The 16759-nt window shown below is 41.6% G+C and overlaps 2 protein-coding genes and 2 non-coding genes across 5 annotated transcripts; 1 reads left to right on the forward strand and 3 right to left on the reverse strand.

Annotated features, from left to right (window-relative positions):
* Positions 1-592: 592 nt before the first annotated feature.
* map6b (microtubule-associated protein 6b) lies at positions 593-10427 on the reverse strand. Of its 2 annotated transcripts, none has more exons than XM_005459602.4 (4): positions 10025-10427; positions 9199-9951; positions 6824-7037; positions 593-2372 (listed from the first exon to the last, which is right to left on the reverse strand). In XM_005459602.4, the coding sequence occupies exons 2-4, from the start codon at positions 9930-9932 to the stop codon at positions 2154-2156; spliced, it is 1167 nt and encodes a 388-aa protein (XP_005459659.1). In that variant the 5' UTR covers positions 9933-9951; positions 10025-10427; the 3' UTR covers positions 593-2153. The 2 variants fall into 2 exon arrangements, with proteins under 2 accessions (XP_005459659.1, XP_005459660.1); XM_005459603.4 differs by adding an exon at positions 5155-5203 and having other exon boundaries at positions 2240-2372; positions 9199-10427.
* Positions 10428-10989: 562 nt separating this feature from the next.
* On the reverse strand, positions 10990-16222 carry thap12b (THAP domain containing 12b). Its single transcript, XM_003455074.5, has 5 exons — positions 15437-16222; positions 14563-14683; positions 14308-14415; positions 14157-14193; positions 10990-14058 (listed from the first exon to the last, which is right to left on the reverse strand). The coding sequence occupies exons 1-5, from the start codon at positions 15523-15525 to the stop codon at positions 12152-12154; spliced, it is 2262 nt and encodes a 753-aa protein (XP_003455122.1). The 5' UTR covers positions 15526-16222; the 3' UTR covers positions 10990-12151.
* Positions 16223-16231: 9 nt separating this feature from the next.
* On the forward strand, positions 16232-16303 carry trnap-agg (transfer RNA proline (anticodon AGG)). Its single transcript has one exon. It is a non-coding gene; the product is annotated as a tRNA-Pro (tRNA).
* A 257-nt stretch (positions 16304-16560) lies between these two features.
* trnap-cgg (transfer RNA proline (anticodon CGG)) lies at positions 16561-16632 on the reverse strand. Its single transcript has one exon. It is a non-coding gene; the product is annotated as a tRNA-Pro (tRNA).
* Positions 16633-16759: the final 127 nt, after the last annotated feature.

Below are 16759 nucleotides of genomic sequence, written 5' to 3' on the forward strand. Positions count from 1 at the left end.
CCTCATGTTTAAGAAACCAGTTTAAGATGATTTAAGGTATGTGACATGTCGCATTATCCTGCTGGAAGCAACCAGAAGATGGGTACACTGTGGTCATAAAGGGATGGACTTGGTCAGCAACATTAATTGAGTGGGCTTTGGTGTTTAGATGCTGCTCATTTGGTTACTAAAGGGGACCAAATTGGGCCAAGAAAATACCCCCCATACCATTACACCACCAGCAGCCTGAACTGTTGATACAAGGAAGGATGGATCCATGATTTCATGTTGTTTGCACCAAATTCTGAGCCTGCCATCCGAATGTGAGCAGAAATTGAAACTCATCAGACAAGAAGACGTTATACCAATGTTTTATGGTCCAATTTCTGAACTGCAACTTCAGTTTCATGATAGGAGTCATGTGATCTTCTGCTGCTGTAGCCCATCTGCTTCAAGGTTTGACATGTTGTGCATTCAGAGATGCTCTTCTGCATACCTTGGTTGTAACAAGTGTTTTTTGAGCTGTTGCCTTCCTATCAGTTTGAAACAGTCTGCCCATTTTTCTTGAACTCTGGATATTTGTGATAAATAAATTCAACAAGTCACAGCGCAGGATTCTGCATCACTTTAATCAGTTCATTCAAAGCAAGCTGAGAATACAAGCACAATATCACAACAGCAGTATGACATACGCATGTCATATCATCACTTCACTCTGGTCTGACGCCACGCGCAGTCCAAACCAGACAGCATATAAGATGAGAGATATAGCACCAGAGTGTCGGAGTGCATAGCAGCACTTGTAGTGGTTGGGTCAGACTTGATGCTTAGCAGGCAGCAGGCTGAAGAGGTCAAACACACACACAAAAAAAAACCCTTTCACTCAGTTTATCACTCACGCACTCACACACACAGAAGCTAAAACTGGAAGCAGAGCCACGGTGGCTAGTGCTAGACTGGGCCCTCACACACTGCGGCCGTGTCGGCCACTGAGGGTATCACGGTATACGTCTGTGTTTACAACCAGAGAGGGAAGGCTGGGCTGTGATGACTTTTTGAGGTAGAACACCTCATGTCACGAAGAACTCATGCGAGTTTTAGATTTTCAGACAGCAGCAGTTTAAAGAGTCCTGGCCCATTCCTTGTCCTTCGACACATCAGCGCATTCAGAGTGAAAAATGTTGAGCAAATCTAACTAGTTCTCTCTCTCTTTTTTTTTAGGCCTATGTGTCTTTTCTTCTTTTTTTTTTAAATTATTTAGCACAACTACAGCGTCACAGCTCAGAGGGGAGGGTGGAGTACAATGCCACAAAGTACTGAGTCATCGTGAAAACTATGGTTTTCTTATTAAATCAAGGGAGTGGATCTCCATTTAGATTGCTTGTGGGTGAAACCATATTGCTGGTGTGTTTATTTTACAGCTTTAATAGCCACTAGACTATGATTTTACTCACTGTATGTACCTTTTTGGTGTGATCAGAATCTATTTCTACTCATGCATTATGTTTGAGAAGGATTTAACCCTATACATTTATCTTTGAAAGCTCAATTTACAAGCTAGGATGTGACTGTGACAGACAGTCAGCTAATCAACCGAAAACAGGGTCTTGCATGCAAGCTGTAGTAATTATATTACAGTTCACTTTCTATCTCAGCAGATATCATCCAGAACAATGAAATGAAAACCAGGACCATACAGCAGAGGCACTGTAATTCACTGTGAAACAGATTATGCACTTTTCACAAAAATCCCTTCAAGTGATACAGAAAAACAAAAAAAAGCCTCTCTTTGACCTTTTTCTTTTTGTTTACAATCATTTTAACACTGAGTTCATCATCCATTCAGACAAAGGTAAAAATTCCCTTTCATACACACACTACATGTGTACCGATGGCTCCTTTTTAAGGTTTGCTGTCGAAACAGAACTCATAGAAACAATGTGCAAAATTATGTGCTCGATAATAGAAAGCAGTTCTGTGCGCCAGAATACATTCACGTACTTTTCACACATTCACACACGCATAGTTTGCCGTGAAATTATTTGCATTATTCTAAAAGCTCAACATCGGTGCCCATTCAAAGGTGAACTATATATGACCGGACAGCAAAAACAACAGGTAAGGAAAAAAACCAAGGGGAAGAGATTCGCCTCATGTGAGCACGTTAGCTTGTTTTACTGTTTGCCCGCCTCTGCCAGTCTGTTGCTGATCTCTTTGCTCTTCTTTGTGACGGCTCCGCCTGGTTTGGGTTCTGAGGCGCCCAAAGAAGGTTTCTTCTTGGCTGACTGGGAACTAGAAATCTGCTTCTCTTTAGCTTTTTTCTGCATCCTCCCTGTTGTTGTTGGTGTTGATGATGACTTTTTTGGTTTGGTGCGGGAAACTGGTTTATCCACCTGAAAGAGAGAAGAGATGCGAGAAGAGATTAAACTGATGTCAGAGAAACTGATTAATACTTTGGGAAATGGAATTTATTTTGTTTTCTTGCTTGGAGGATGACAACATCATCATTTAAATAAATCTATTGGCTATTGGCTTTAAATCTAAAGCCAATAGCCAATTACCTTAGCTCAGCTAAGCACAAATTCTGGATAAACACCTGGCCTTATTGTTTTCCTCTTTAGACACAATCGAATACAACAACTTAAATATGTAATATGAAATCATGTTGAAAATTCAGCAGCACAAACTGCTGTCAGTTTAATAAAATAATTGATAAATATGTGACTACAGTAGATTCCTAATAAAATAAATAACCTGGTTATCTTCTGATCACAGATTTTTTCTCTGCCTTCCTGCTGAGCTTGACCGGCTCCTAACCACATATGTAAATATCCAGAAGCATCCAGTTCCATTTACTTAAACTTACTGCAGACTTCTGAAGTTTAAGAGTCAATGAATGTTTAAAAATGACTCGCTCTGTAACATGTTTTACAGCATCATGTACCACAGATACTAACTGTGAATGGTGCATTCAATGACAATGGGGTTAGGGTTGATCAGGAGTGTGGCTACTCCACCTCTCTCAGCCCATTACAGGTGGTGCAAAGCCAACAAACTGAGCCAATCACATTTGTTCAAATGCCTTATAGCCAGACTTTCTAACTGCAGGATGGTGCAGACTTTAGCCCCAATGCAAAACTGCCATTTTAACATGTTGAAATAACAAGTTGCAGATCTCAGCTTAGAAGGGAATTCTGATGCTGATGATCAGGCATGTCGTTGACACTGTGGGAATATTCTAGGATTCTACATTTTATTTAGTTTAGTTTTTCACATTTAACCAGTGGGGGTGACATAATGAAACCAACCAACAGCACCATCACCACGTGGGGTGTGACAAACTAACAGCTAATGACAGTAAGGTTTAGACCGCTATGACTGCTAGAACAGCAGAGGTGAAACTGAAGCGATACACTTTCTTGGAAATTTAAAGTGTGACTTGCATATAAATTAAATGTATTGTACATTCATGTATTCTTTCCACATACTGTGTTACCATGGAATGGTACTGACTCGTGGACCACATTTTGAGAACCTTTGTGCAAAGCTAAGATAATTAACTGCTGGCTGTGTTTTTCTTTTTTGTAACAGATTTTCTTAACTCCAGGCAAAAAAACAAATAAGCATACTTCCCAAAATGTTAAGCTAACCATTTACATCTTTACTTACTGTAGGCTCACTGATAGATTATGAATCAAGTCCTATTTTATCATGCAATACAAACCTTCTTTTATCTTGCTACTCAAGATAATTTCAGGCAAATGACACCATATGCTATACATGATACTTGCATGATTGGGTTAGTGCAATGAAGATAAAGGTCCAAAAAAATAGCACAAAAAGTGTGTTTGTGCCTTTCCTTCTCTAAAAAGTGGTTCGTGCAGTTGCTTATTTAATGAATTTTTAAGGAATATAAAGCATACATGGTATTTAGTTTATATTACTATATGATGTTAGTATTATGTTTTATAAAATGAAGTAATTTGGTTCAACTACTAATACTGGTGGAGGCTTGACAAGCAGGCCTGCATCGGTGAGATTTGTTCAGATCAACAGATTGAGTGGGGAAAAGTGGGTGCAGAGATAAACGTGGCCTCAAGCCAGGCGCTTAGCTCATTTCTGCTCTTGAGCTGGAGTTGCCTTAGCGATAACAGAGGGATGGAGGGGCTCCCAGCTTTTATAAATGAGCATCAGCATCCAGCGACAAAGTTGCAAATCATGCTCAACTTTTGCTGAATAAATAAACCTTACAAACAATATTGTAAGAGATGGCAGTGAAAGGTTATTTCTGACTATTAAAAAAATGTGGAGAGCTCTATTTCTCAGAGTAAAACGGCGGTCGTGTAAAGTAAGTGAGGCGTCGCCATGGCAAACCTTGTTAATAAATTTTGTTGCCAGAGACGGTCAGTGTGGGATTAGGAAGACTATGTTACCATGGCACCAGTGTAAAATAAATAAATAAATGCACTGCACTCCATCAGGTTTGCCAGACATTTTCAGAACAAAGTCCAGATTAGATTTAACACTAAATATCTTTTGCTTCTTACTGTTGATGACGTGGGTTCCAAAGAATACAATTAGATCCACGTGGCTGTGTCACACTGACCTGCACACTGCTGCTACATAAATCAGACAGAGGCACAAAGGATATCAAAAATGCACTGCCATATTCCTAGTATTCCTCTTCATAATCTGTACGCCAATTCATGGTCAGCCACTGCATGAAGAAAAAAGAAAAGTGGCAGCTTGCCCAGCGTAGCTTTTACTAACAAAAAGGAGCCTCAAACAACGGTTTTTAGGTCCACTGCTGCAACAAATGTTTTGATTCTTATCTGATACATGTTGATAGCATCTCTGCTTCATTGTTTCCTCCAATCCCATCCTTTTTTTATGTTTTTTTTTCTTTCCTAACCCCATGATGAACCGTTAAAACTACAAATCTCCACAAAAGGTAGTGGCTGGTGCAGGCTGAGAGGTGGGCAAACAGTGAACAAATAACTTTGGGAGGACTGCATCTGGCAGCTGGGTGATAAATGTGACTGAGGCTCACACTAGCCAAGACGCATACTGTGTGTGTGTGTGTGTGTGTGTGTGTGTGTGAGACAATATGCATGTTTTGGCCTTATCAACCTTGAGGTCAGCCTCCATGCCTTCTAGAAGAAACAGAGAACACACCTGACTACAGCAGATTTAGAACAGAGCTGCTCTCAGTCTCTGAGAAGTCCTACAAGAATGAGAGAAGGAGTGGCCACATGAACACACCACTGTAGACACATGACTAACCAATTCAAACCCATTACATGCAAAAAGATCTTACTGTATGTGGGAAATATCTTCAAATGAAGGGATTACGTCATATTACCATAATCTAATGATGGAATGTTACTTTAGCTTCTGAAATTGATGCAGTGGCCATTTTACTATTCATTAGTATATGCAGCTTGCTAAATACACAGTATGTATGCTGATTAGTCGAGCGTAGTGTAGCAGAATCATGTAGCAATGACAAATGCACATCATGTAATTAAATAAGAATATTGAGACATAAAGCTGTTCTAGTTTGCGTTTATGGTAAGTTAGACCACGTGTTATTAGGCACTAGGGATGGGTATCGAAAACCGGTTCTTGTTGAGAACCGGTTCCCACTGTTTCAATTCCTTGGAATCGTTTGCCATTTTTGCAAACGATTCCCTTATCGATTCTAGTCGCCCCGAATGACGTCACCACGTTGCGGAGCGTCGGAGCGTACCTGGCAGGAAACACGGCGCCTAAGCGGCTCAAACGCTTAAAAGTTTGTTTATACTTTATGAGAACGGATTGTCATCCGTTCAGGGCAACTTGCAATACTTGCAAAGTAGATATTTCATTAAAGGAGGAAACACTACGAATATGCAAAAGCATTTGCTCACAAAACACGCGATGAACTTAAATGAATGTCTTTAATTCCGCTCCGGACTCGTGAATCTCAACCCAGCAGCAGCAGCGGTAACGTTTGCACGTCATCTCCCGTTAATGCGGCAGGTAAATAATCAACTAACAGTGCATATTATGTTAGCGCGATCTGCTTTATTACAAAACCTGCCATTACTGTGCATTTAGGTGACCGTGATGAGACAGACAGACAGAGTCTGGCTGGCGCTCGCTGGCAGTTGTCGCTGCAGTCTACCGGTAGCGTCTCTTTTCAGGCCCGAATCTCACCGAGCAGTGACTAGTTTGTGGTCAAAACCTTGCAGCCATTTGCCACAGCAGATGGTAAGTGAATGTGTTTAATTGTAGGCAGGGACATTACTGAATATTCTTGTGTAATTGCTACAGAATAATTTATGTTATACTTTGTTATTGCTACAGAAGAATATTTATTTTATTATTTTACATTTACAATTTTTTTTCCTGGGGACCCTGTGACACCCCATTGAAGAGCCGTAGGCTGTGGATCTCTTAAGATCTCACTGTTGGGTTTGTAAGGCCATGTTACTCCTAAATTTCTATCTTGTTGAAAGAGAAGATATAAAACAGTTCTAAGCTAATCGACCTTAGTGTTCTCCTTTTTAAAAACAAGAATCGATAAGAGAATCGATAAAGAATCGAATCGTTAAACAGAATCGAAAATGGAATCGGAATCGTTAAAATCTTATCAATACCCATCCCTATTAGGCACTGCTTGTATATTGTGTATAACGAGATAACACTTATGGGTTTCAGTGAGTAAGAACTCAAATCAGGAAATACAAACTCTAGCATACAGCCGGGTTAATTTAGGTTTGATATGTGTGCAATTACAAGAAGTCAAAATGGAGATGGAGAGGTATAGTTTCTGCAGATCCGTGTGTGGACGTCATCTCACCTTGGCAGGCTCCTTGCTGGGTTCACTGTACAGGCTGCGTATCCTCCTGCGCTCCAGCAGCTTGTTGTCCATTGGGTGAGCCTTCACCTGCTCCCCCTTGAATGTGGCACTATAGCTGGTTTCCAGACTGGTCTCCTCCCCAGGGGGTTTATACTGGGATGGAGCTTTGATGGGCTTCACTGGCTTCACATCCTTATATGCCTTGAATTCAGTCCTAAGAACAGTGGAAACAAGATTTAGATGTTTTTTTTATTATTGAATATTTAAGAAAAAGTAAAAAATCATAGTCATTAAATCAACTGACTCTAAAATAAATTGAAAACTGATCAATGAATCAGTTATTAAAACTGAACACAGCTGCGGTGCTCGTCATACAACATTAAAATTAATGGCTAGCCAAAATTAAGCATTGAATTGAGAGAAGAGCGGCCACTGATTATGCTGAAAAGACAGAAGGTTTACAAATAATGAAAATAATAATAATAATAATAATAATACTAATAATAATGATAAAAAGCTTTCTATGAAAGGTTTGCAAGGTACAGATTATCCTTGGCATAGAGGCCTAGGATAATTTGACATCACCACTAGAGGCTATCCTCACTTTTATGCAGACGCTCATGTACCAACCATTAGACATGCACACTGTATTCATGTTGATTACAGCTCAGCTGCAGGTTCTGCAGGACTGTCAGTTTATTTTTAGCAGTCAAATCAAAATTTGACCTTCAGATTTATTGTCCACGCTCTGCAAGACCAGGAAGGGGCAACACGTGCTTTCTTTTCAGGTACACGTGGACAGGAAGTGGACTCGTTGTGAGACACAGCTTACACATGTTTTCTATTACACAGCAGGAAATTAATTAGGAATTCTAATTCAGATTCAGATTATTATTATTATTATTGTTATTGTTGTTGTTATTATGCCCCTGAAAATAGTTTTTGTTTGTTTTTTTAATAAATGGAAGCTTTTATTGCAATGTGTAACTGTGTTTTATTCACTGCACAAATGGAAGCTTCAGGTTTCCACTCAGCCATTCAGAAAGATCATTTATGCATACACTCACTAGTCACTTTATTAGGTACACCTTGATAGTACCCAGTTGGACCCCCTTTTGCTTTCAGAACTGTCCTAATTCACTGTGGCATAAATTCAATAAGGTGAAATTATTCCTCAGAGATCTTAGTGATAGCATCAACCAGTTGCTGCAGATTTGTCAGCTGCACGTCCATGATGCAAATCTCCCATTACACCACATCCCAGAGGAGCTTTATTAGATCTATTAGATTGAGGTCTGGTGACTGTGGAGCACATGTGAGTACAATAAACTCATTGTCATATTTAAAAAAAAAAAAAAAAAAAAAAAACACAGTTCAAGATAATCTGAGTTTTGTGACATTATCCTGCTGGAAGCAGCCATCACAGGATGGGTACAAAGTGGTCATAGAGAGACAGACGTGGTCAGCAACAGTACTCACTTGGTAAGGGGCCCAGAAGGCAGGATGGATCCATGTTTTTATGTTGCTAATGCCAAATTCTGAGCCTACCCTCCGAATGTTGCAGCAGAAATTGAGGCCTGGAGTGGGCACCGTTTTTCCAGCATTTATTGTCCAATTTTAATGGAGGCTATGAAAAACTCACGCTCATTAAATTTATCATTCTGGCAGCCACGTGATTGGCTGACTTGATATTTGTGTTGATGAACAGTTGAACAGGTGTACTTAACAAACTGCCCAGTGAGTGTGTGTTCTGGGTTAGAGAAGCTCTTGTTTACGCCTGTATACATGGTTTACTCCTTCATTGGTTTCACATTTTAAAATTCTCTGATCCAAACTGTTTCTACTTCACTGCCTGCAAAACACAGTGAAGTAGACTAATTCAGTTTTGATCTGTAATGAGCTTTTCTCCATGAAATTTCTGTGAAGCATGTCTTCTCAACTTGCATGCCTCGCCTACTCAAACTTGGAAGAAGCCTGAGCAGAAAAAACCCTGTTAAGGCGCACATGATTACATTCAGATCCTTTTAGTGGCTTTACTCATTCATGGCCCATGGCATTGATTTGGTAGTACTCCCAGGAAGGCTGAAGCAGAAAAAAAAAATCAATACTGGAACCTTTATCTGTAGAAGTGTCAGTTTACATCTGATATCACTGGAGATTGCAACAAGAGACCCTTTCAATAGCCTACCAAAAAATCCTCTAGTGATTTTTGCGTGACAGCTGAAGTGCTTTCAGGGATGCTGTGTATATTCCTGCTAACAGCCTCTGCTGCTACAGAGTGCACAGTAACAGTTACAGAAAATCAAACATGTAATAGAGTGTAGAATAAAAAGTGTTACCTCGAACAGCGCATTGTCACAGTCTTACACTCTTACCTGTAGCTGCTAGAAGTCGACATAACCTCCTTTATCTGCCTGTTCAGAGCGTCTGCAGCCGCTCTGCCTTTCCTCTGCTCCGCGCTCACATCTGCAGCCACCTGTCCCTCCGTCTTCTCACCTGTTTTCCTCTCCGATGACTTTTCCCTCTTCACGCTTCTCTTGACCACCTCCTGTGACTCCTTCTCCTGCGTCTTCTCCTCAATCTCGCTCTTCTCCACCCCGCTCTCGGCCTCAGCGGCCACCTGCTCCAACTTACCGCTTCCTGCGCTCCTTTCCGGACCGCCGGCGGTGGGGCTCGATTTGGGGATCCATGGGTGGTCATGCTTCTTCGGTATAGGCCAGGGCTTGTAATCCTTCTGATACTGAGTTTCGTTGTTGAAAGGGGCCGGCGATGGCTGGTACTCGTTTCTGGGCTTGCAGCTGGCCTCGGGGCGCACTCTCCACGCCTTGAAGTCTTGGCGCATGACGGACGCAGTAGAGCCATCTTTGCCCGCTGCGGCACCCGTCGCGGGCGGTGCCTTCCCAGCCTCCTGCTCGCCGGGATGGGGCTGGGTTTCTATGGCAATGGCACCGGCCTTCTTCAGTTTCGGCTGCGGGTGATGGGGCACATGCGGTACGTCGGCCACGTCGGAGTATCTGGCGAAAACCAAAGGCACCGCGATGTCTGCTTTATCCAGCTCGGACCAAAAGCGATTGATGCAGCAAGCACGCGTAATGCACGGCCATGCCATAATGTTCGATTCTAGGAAGCTGACCAGAGAAAAGATGCTAAAGGGTAAGGAAATAAATCGGGGATAAACACGTAAATAAACGTCCTACTCACGAATCGAACACTCTTCGTTTTTTGTCCAGTCAGGATTACTCTCGCGTTATGCAATTCCGATGAGCAGATCTAATCTTTGCCCGAGACTTACGGGAGAAGCGCCCACACGCCTCCCTCTCTGCCTCCTCCTGCAGGATGTTTGCTCTTGTTCAAGTTTCACACTTTGGGGGCTTGCTGTGGAGTGTATACATTGGTGTCTGGTTGCGCATCAAAGCGACCCCACCCACATTTGTGTGATGCTTCGACAGCCCGGGGGTCTGCACTGAGTATGCACGATGAACTATCACCTGAGCTCGTCAGCGTCTGGCCAGCAAAGAGGGAGGAGACACGGTTAACCCCAATGCTGCCATGTCACAAACGTAAACCCACAGTGGATGCAAGCCTCGCAGAAGCCCATTGTTCCGTTTTTAGGAAATGGCCGAAAACAAAAAAAAACCGTGGCTGAAAATCAGAACAAATAAAACGAAATTCACATCGAGTCAAGTCCCACTGAATGCAGCGGGCATGATTAAAGGTACAAAATCTGATGATGAAATATTTAAGAAAACAATAAATAATATTTTGGTCACTGCCTGCGGCTTTATTGGTCTTCTTTACAGAGTCTTATTTAAGCAAAACAAACTTTATATAAAATGCGTAGAGGTGAAAATGAAACCATCTTTCCATAAATGCTAATCACAACAACAAACAAACCCATTTATGCCGACTCCTATCCTATCCCTGCATCAATCTGCACAGTGAAGCAAACATTTAACTGCATTACAATCAGAACAGTGATGCACGACCATTTAAATCATGTTAGCCTGTACAGGGATGAGCTTTCCACAGATTTGCACTTAACTGTACAAAATAATTGACATTCTAATTCACTCTACAGTAGAAAACATTTCCTGAGCATTAATTCAGGGATGCTGCTGATATTGATGGAATTGCTCCCTCTCCTGCTCTTCCTGCTTCCTGCACTGTGAATCAACAGGGGCATCTGCCTCCATCATGTGGTTTGAATTAAAAGCACAATACAAAAACAAAAAAAACAAACAAAATACAAAAATCAGGCCATCAGTTAATCTCAGTAGTAAAACCCATCAAGCACAAAACATAGAAAGCCCTTAAAAGTGGACCCATTTCCTGTCATATATGACATAAACTAAATGTTAAAAAAAAGAATGCTCATTTTGATATGACCAAACTTTCAAACAATGAAGCCAGCGACTAATCCCTGTTAAGACTTCAGTCACACAGGCCTAGAGATCAGTAGGCAACCCTCTGGTTACTAGCAAAAAGTGTGTATTTATTACGCAGTTGCTGGTCGTCAGTAGGTGAAAGCAGCTGCAAAGAGGGTGCTGCACAAAAAACCCCTCCTTGCTGTACTTTGCATGAAAGTTGTTGACTTGTATGCAAACATTACAGCTTGATGGTTAGTTTGTGACTGACTGCAGGCAAGTTAGGATGCTCCATGTACACTACAGGAAACTGCAGCAATCTGCCAGCAGCTAAAACATTTGCAAAAATGTCACTGACCGGTCTCTAGGCCTCTTTAGCAATCAATTTTGCAGCAACCGATCGGGAAATAAACATTTTTCCCTCCCAACTGGAAGCTCATTGATTTTTGACTAAGATAAAATGGCATGTTTCAGACACAGGATGAACTAAGGGGCTGCAGTTGATTGTTTTGAACTGCAAATTATATGGAGCTACTCTAGCAGAGATCAGTGAAAGAAACAGGGAGCTGTAAATGTACTTGACAGATCCACTTTAAGATAAAAAAAATATATAAAACTTTACAGAAGACTCTTGTCTAATAACACAAGTTGACACAGAATTTGAATGTTTACAGATCTTTTTTTGATTTACAATTTTCAAAAAGTTCACAAGGAATAATGAGTATTCATTTTGTTCCAGACAAATTTGTGAATTTGTTTACAATGCAAGATTAAGTGTGTGGTGTATTTAAATACACCATTTATTCATTTGACCAAATACAATAACAGCTTAACTTCAGAGATGAATGTCAAGCGCTAATTTACATCTCCATTAAAATTTACTAGTACTTGTATCCACATGTTTTTACACCCCCGAAAATTATGCAATCAATTCAGACTGTTCTGTTCAGCTCACTGCATCACATCATTTCATCCCAGCATCTTCCTCGGCTACTTCCTCGGACTCTGCGTCAACTTCAGTGTCATCCTCTGGATACAGTCTGCAGTATTTGTCCACCATGACATCCAGGTCATGTTTGACATGAGTGTTAACATTAAGCATCGCAAGACTTTTGTTCCATTGCTGAGGAGGCATGCTGTCGAGGTAAGCCTGGAGCCTTCCACTTGCCGTGTCACTTTTGCTGTCCTCTAGCTTCAGCACCGGCAAGGTGGAAAGTACCTTGAGGAAGGAGTTCACATTGGGAAAGAATTTAACGTCTGGGAGCTGCAAGGTTTCATGGATGGTGGTGGGCAGGCGCACCTCTTTGCCTCTGTGCTTCCACTTGATTCTCCAACAGTGAAGCTCTGCAGGTAACGTGTCAGGATTGGGGAGGTCATTCCGGTAAACATCTGCATAGTTCTCCTCAGTGGTGTTGAACTTCATTTGGCCCATGACAGCCGGAACCAGCGACAGACACTTCAGGGCTTTGAGGTTAGTCTCAGAGAACATGTCCTCCACCTCCTGCATGATCCCGTGGATTACAGGCATGGTAACATACTCCTTAAAATACGGCTCAGCTTGAATTTCACCCACATCGGCTGCACGCTGTTTCCGTAGAAACAGCCTCGGAACTTTGACGGGAATCTCGATCACGGTAGCCACGCTCACAGCTTCCTCGTACCAAAATTCATGGTAGACATCTATGTTATCGTTGACCTCATTAAGTGAATGCAGGACAGCTGTTAGACTGTTGGCAGCAAAAAACACATCGAGTGTTTCTCCTTGGAGATTCCTCCCAAAGGCTCTAGTGAAGGTAAGGACATTCTTCAGGATGACAATGGTGACAACAATCTCAAAGTCTGCAAGAGTTTCTGCTATTGAATATCCATCTGCCACCACAGAGGCAGCAAACTTTCCTTCTTCATTGTCTCGAATATTGTCCATGCACAGCAGCAATGGTGGCAACATATCCAGCAGCACATCAAAGACGTTGTGTTCTTCTGTCCAGCCTGGGCTACAAGCTTGTTTTAGTGCAGCTCCTTTCTCTTCATTCTTCTGGTAGTGAGTAGAGATGGCTTTCTTGAGCTCATCCTGAGTAGACTGGGTCTGAAAGAAAGCACCAATCCTCCTCAGGGTTTCCATGACCACCTGGACATTGGGGAATGGAAGGCTGTTGGTCAGGTGAACGTTCAGTGCCATATGGGAGCAAGGCATGTGCAATGCCAAGGGATACTTCTCCATCAGTAATACTGCTACTGCTTTCATCTTGGTGGTGGAAATCCCAGTGGCCTTATGGGCCTGACCACGGCAGTCTTCCATGCTGAGCCCCCAGCGATCAGTCAGCTGGGCCTCCAGTCTCTCGACCAGTGCAGGCTCATCACCATCAAATGGCACAAAGTCCAAAAACTCCTCTCGGAGGACGTTCTGCTGGTTCACAAAGCGTAAAAACAGAGGCAGGTGCTTCTCGTTGGCAAATTCCACAAGGTCGCCTGTCACTAGGGAGAAGAAGCGACTCTCTCTCACTTCCATTAGCATCTCCTCCCTCACCGTGTTCTCACAAACGTCCAGGAGCTGACTTTGCTGAGTTACAGAAAGGTATTCAGAGTTCACGGCCGTTGCCTCAAAGCGCTTCTTCAAAGCTTCATCTCCAGCGTTCATGCGATAATCTAGGAGGGCCTGGAAGTTGTTGGGTTTAAGTTCTGTTTCTGATGCTTTAAGAGGCATTAACGGTATGCTTTGTTTTCCTAACATGACCACGGCTTCAAACAAAGATCTCAGGTATTCCCGAAATGCCTTCTCCTCCGTGGACAGCTGAGGTTCATCCTCATTGGTTGTTGTGCTATCTTCTACTGCATCTTTTTTGGAAGCAATCTGGTCAATAGAAGATGCCACTATGAAGAGAGATGACACAACAACAATCTTTTCAAGAAAACTGATAATAAAGTTGGAACAAAAAAAAACAAAAAAACAAAGTAATTTAATAGCTTACATCTCCTTTCTTTTATCTTCCGTATATCTTCTTCAGTCTGCAATTAAAAAAGAAAAGAAGTTATTTACCAAAACTAAAAACAGTCAAGTTATTAACCTTATTTAAAAAGAAAAAAAAAGGTGACCAAAAAGCTATCAAATATCTTCCTTACAAGCTCTTTAATCCGCTTGCGATGTCTGGTGTGAGGATTTTTTAAATGGCTTGTTAGATCAAATATTGTTGGAATTGCCGTATCCTTCAGCACAGTCCGATAAGGGCTCTGGGAAAAATATAGAAAAAAACTAAACAAACAAACAAAAAAACCTCACATAATTCAAATAAGCAACATTTAAAAGATGCACATATTTGAGGAAACAAATGTACACATACTGCCAGAGAAGGCAGGCAGAGCTCACGAAATACTCACCGTTTTGCACACCATAGCCGGGTCAAAGTGCTTAGCACATAGTCTGTAGTGCTTATTCAACTGGTCTGATGTTTTTGCCTCTAGATCGGCCCTGCGACAGTTCTCTACCCAGATTCTGCATCTATAAGAAAATGTGGCACAGGTTTTATTTGACATTCTAAGATACAGAAATGGATTGAGACGGCAACTGTCCATATGAGAGCTGAGAAGAAAGAAAAACTACTGAAACAGCAATATATCCTACCAGTTTCCTTTGCAATACATCAATAAAAGTACAATAAAGCATTTCTATTTCCACTACAAATCAGGTACTCCAAATGCATTACTCTAGCACTTTTACTAAATTCAGAACTTAATATTTGAAGCAGCACCTCTCAAACCTATCATTACAGACAACTTATTAATTCAAATGACTTGTTATTAAAATGGAATAACAACAACATAATCAAAATAAAACTGAAAATGTGAGTTAAGAAATAATTTGCTTTTGCTACATTTTTAATGTTTGTCTAGAAAAGGAGATGCAGACCATAGCAGAAACAACATTATACCTACATTCCCATTGTCAGGACCTAGTTTACACGTCTTAGATTACATAACAGAAAGTTAGCTCTAAACTCGGTCTGCCATAGAGTCTATATATACATAATCTAAACACTTTAAGTTCAGTTAAAAGCTAGTGATTAAACACAGCCCAATAACTGGAAAATTAACAAGAAAATATTTATCGCGCCTTGTTTGTGGTCTTTGCAGATTGGTTGCTGGTGTTATGATTTCTCACTCATTTCAGTACAACTTTAAGACACTACACATGGTCTTCCAGACTCTTCTGAATACTAAAGCTCGTAGGGTACTGTCATATTTGCAGACTTACCTCTCCGGGTCCCGTGGAAACCGAAAAAAAGCCAAATCAGATTGCGTGCTTTTCCGCGTACAGTTCGGGGCCGCGCAAAAATTCGGCATGCTTCAGGCTCGGTGGTTAGCTTAGCTAACTTGGCTGCCTATTGTCATCCGCGGACTTCAGTGGTTTTCTTGTAGAAAGCTGAGTGGACGATGGGTACGGCTAAAGCTAAGAGATGACTAACATGATCTCAGACAGTGTCTGGCAAAGAAAACACTTAAAAGATACACAATACACCAACACACATTCACAGCGCTTAAATTTGGGATATATCGCTTTTAACAAAAGGATGTCCCGCCCCCGGAGCCTCTGATTGGACGTACCTAAGCTGCCCGTGATAACTACTGGACGCCACAGATAACCTGTCAACCAATCAAAAGGCAAAAAACAGAGTTTTTCTTTTTTCTTCTTCTTCTTCCTGAAATGTAGCGACAGCCGCGCTTCCAGGGGCACTGAGCTCACCTCATTAGCTAACGTCTCCGTTAGCCGCTAGGGCAGGACGACCCGAAGAACTACGGGTGTCTTTACTGTTTTTACTAACCGGCAGCATGTGATTTAAATAGGTAGCTAACAAATTAAAGAAATATGCACATATTAACGCGATGTGTTTTCATAATTTTTCCCCTTACTGAATCCTTCAGGTCAGTATTAACTATTTAAATAGTAAGGGTGTTTTCTGTGGTTAGCAACATTACGTGTATTTTGGAAGTAGGCGTTCGCAGCTGGCTGAGGCAGTAATAACTTGCAGGAGTGAGTGGCTGTGTATGTGGCTCGTTGGTCTAGGGGTATGATTCTCGCTTAGGGTGCGAGAGGTCCCGGGTTCAAATCCCGGACGAGCCCGCCTTTTTTGACTTTCGGCTTATCAATATTTATCATAAAAGTATAACAAATGAGTCCAAAAGAAAACCACACAAAAAAAACCATGAAAGGCCTCGATTAATGTCAACTACCGCTTTACAAGTGTAAATGGACAAGACTTTAAAACCCAAAGTTATCTCTAAGCATGACAAGTAGGGTGTCTGCAAGTGAGACGGTTTACCATTTATCAGGAAGAGTTCTTTCTTAAATCCTATACATTCTCTCGAGTAAAACATTCAGGGCTCGTCCGGGATTTGAACCCGGGACCTCTCGCACCCGAAGCGAGAATCATACCCCTAGACCAACGAGCCGTCGCGGACATTCATATCCTGTATCCCTTTCTAAATGTCGTGTTTTCACTACGTTTTCTAGCACTGCATGTTAATATGCATCTGAATATTTTACATAGATGGCTCAAGGGACAATAAAGACACACAG

Source organism: Oreochromis niloticus, linkage group LG14, assembly GCF_001858045.2.
Source record: "Oreochromis niloticus isolate F11D_XX linkage group LG14, O_niloticus_UMD_NMBU, whole genome shotgun sequence".
NCBI classification, from domain to species: Eukaryota; Metazoa; Chordata; class Actinopteri; order Cichliformes; family Cichlidae; genus Oreochromis; species Oreochromis niloticus.